The sequence below is a fragment of the Colobus angolensis genome, unplaced genomic scaffold (assembly GCF_000951035.1).
Source record: "Colobus angolensis palliatus isolate OR3802 unplaced genomic scaffold, Cang.pa_1.0 Scaffold96, whole genome shotgun sequence".
In the NCBI taxonomy this organism is placed as follows: Eukaryota; Metazoa; Chordata; class Mammalia; order Primates; family Cercopithecidae; genus Colobus; species Colobus angolensis.
This window is the reverse complement of record NW_012123598.1, coordinates 181,869-184,834: the sequence shown is the minus strand read 5'-3', so window position 1 is coordinate 184,834 and position 2,966 is coordinate 181,869. Positions and strand designations below refer to the sequence as shown.

At 37.9% G+C, this 2,966-nt stretch overlaps 1 protein-coding gene across 1 annotated transcript in view; it reads left to right on the top strand.

The window, feature by feature from the left end:
- Positions 1-411, top strand: part of ZNF773 (zinc finger protein 773) — an 8,609-nt gene extending 8,198 nt beyond the window's left edge. The window contains exon 4 of the mRNA XM_011932390.1: positions 99-411. Within this exon, the coding sequence (XP_011787780.1) occupies positions 99-187 (89 nt within the window). The 3' untranslated portion in view covers positions 188-411. The remainder of the gene's footprint in view (positions 1-98) is intronic.
- The last annotated feature ends 2,555 nt before the right edge of the window (positions 412-2,966 follow it).

Below are 2,966 nucleotides of genomic sequence, written 5' to 3'. Positions count from 1 at the left end.
GGGAGGCGGAGATTGCATGGAGCCAAGGTCGCGCCACTGCACGCCAGCTTGGGTGAGTGAGCGAGACTTCGTCTCAAACAAACAAACAAAAAACCCAGAAACTCTGAGGGTGATCTTTATGAGGGAGCTGGCAATTGAATGTCATTCATCTAAATATGCACACTGGAGGCAGGATGAGAATTCCTGACAGATTGTCCCTCCTGAGAAGATAGCCCTCTGCCTTGGAGCTCCGGAGAGAGGGAGCCGTGTATTCTTGGCTGTACCAGTCGAATGGAGTTTTAATCTCGCTGAGTTTGGAGTTGGGGGAGGAAAGGAGTGGTCTTGGTTCAGATGTGACTGACTTTTGCTGTTCTTATGAATGTTAGATCTTCTTTAATAAATATTTATTTGCTGTACACCCTTATGACCATTTCCAGAGACTGAATTGTGTTTTTATAATTTTCACCAGTTTGGCTGTGTAACAGGGCTGCAAAGTTCCTCAGTTATTCTGTAAGTTGATCCAAATGTTTGAAATTTTACTTGCCAAATTGTGTTCTAAATGGTTAGCATTTCATATTCCCTCCTGGAATATGTTAGGTTTTCCATTTCTTCACATTACATTACTGACAATTTATATGTATGGAAATCATAGGCCATTCATTTTAGCCATTTTACTAAATGTGCAGTAGTATTTCATTGTAGATCTTAATTTGTGTTTTTCCCATGACTTAGTTTTCAGCATTTTTTAATGTGCTTATTTGTCACTCATATATCTTCGTTAATAAAATGTCTGTTGGTATTTTTTGCCTGTTTTTTAAAATATTTGGTTGGTTGCAAGTTCTTAATATTTCTAGGCCGGGCGCGGTGGCTCAAGCCTGTAATCCCAGCACTTTGGGAGGCCGAGACGGGCGGATCACAAGGTCAGAAGATCGAGACCATCCTGGCTAACACGGTGAAACCCCGTCTCTACTAAAAAATACAAAAAACTAGCCGGGCGAGGTGGTGGGTGCCTGTAGTCCCAGCTACTCGGGAGGCTGAGGCAGGAGAATGGTGTAAACCCGGGAGGCGGAGCTTGCAGTGAGCTGAGATCCGGCCACTGCACTCCAGCCTGGGCGACAGAGCGAGACTCCGTCTCAAAAAAAAAAAAAAAAATTTGGTTGGTTGCAAGTTCTTAATATTTCTGAAGACAAATTCCTTATTTGATATAAGCGTTGGGAATATTTTTTCATTGTCTGTGGCTTTTGTTTTCTTTTTTAAAATTTAGAGGAGTGGTCTTGCTATGTTACATAGACTAGTCTCTTAACTCCTGGCCTCAAGTGGTCATCCTGCCTCAGCCTCCCAAAGTGCCAGGGTACAGGCATGAGCCACCATGCTTGACCTTGTTTTCAGTTCTTAACAGTATCTTTCCTAAAGCAGATTGTCTTAATTTTATGAAGCCCGGTTTATCCATTTGTTATTTTATTCAATGTGCATTTGGTGTTGTATTCTCTTACTATACCATATCTTTGCCTACAAGTAAAACCCTTATGTGAGTATGCTACTGTAGTCTTAAGAATCTTTTTAAATAACCAACTTCTGAAATATTTGTAGGTTTAACCTACAAATAAAGAATTCAATTTATATAGATAATGTGTACATACTCCCTATCTTTTGTGAGATATCCTAGCAAGCAGTGGCATTCCAGTAGCTTTGAGCATATTTAATGCCCAGTTATTGGTTTGTATAATTTTTTAATAAAAGGAACCAGAACTCCTTAGAGAAGAGGCTGTTTTCTGATTGTGGCAGAAAAAGTACAACATGAGTCAAGGAAATATTGCATTGGAAAGTAAAGAGATGCTCACAGAATAATGTTGATGTATTAGCTTTCTATTGCTATCCTAACAAATCACCACAAACTTGTGGTTTAAACAATACAAATATATTATCTTACAGTTCTTTAGGTCATAAGTATAATAGAGACATCACTGGGTTAAAATCAAAGTGTTGTCATGATTGTGTTCCTTTCTAGAGTCTCACGGAGAATCTGTTTCTTGCTTATTTTGAGTTGTTAGCATATTTAAGTTCTTTGTGGTGGTAGGACTGAGGTTCCTTTTTCTTGATGGCATCAACTGAGGGTCATTCCTAAAACATGTAAGAACTTTTATGAAATATTAAAGGAAGAAGTAATACCAATTATACACAGACTCTTCCAAAAAGAGAAAGGTTCAAACACTTCTGAACTATATGAAAGTTAGCATTAACAGCACACCAAAAAGGCAATGACATTAAACAAAACTGTAGACCCATCACCACATGAATATAGACAGAGCCTTAACAAAATTTTAGCAAATTGAGGCACTCGTCCTTCAAATCGCCTCACTGGGGTCTCTTCCAAGCATACTTCCCTTTCTTTCTTGTTGTAAAGCCTTTTTAAATAAACTTGCACTCATGCTAAAACAAAACAAAAAGACATTTAGCAAATTGAATCCCTCCATATACAAACAATAATAAATCATAACCTAGTGAGGTTTATCAAGAATTCAAGTTTGATCCAACAATTTAAACTCTATTAGTGTAATCTATGTTAACAGACTAAAATAAAAATCTCAAAAATGTAATAAAAGCATTTTACAAAATTCGAAACTAGGTTATGATAAACTCTGCAAACTAGAACAAGACAGTGATTTTCTCCACCTATTGCTGCACATCTATGAAAAACAAACAGCTAACAGCACATTTGACATATATGTGATCAAATATGTGATAAGCTGATTTTCTCCAACATTAGGAATAACACAAATGTCAACATTCATTTCTCATTAAAAAAGATTTTTTTTATTATACACGTTCTAGGGTACATGTGCACAACATGCAGGTTTGTTACATATGTATACATATGCAATGTTGGTGTGCTGCACCCATCAACTCGTCATTTACATCAGGTATAACTCCCAATGCCATCCCTCCCCCCCCCCATAATAGGCCCCAGTGTGTGATGTTCCCCTTCC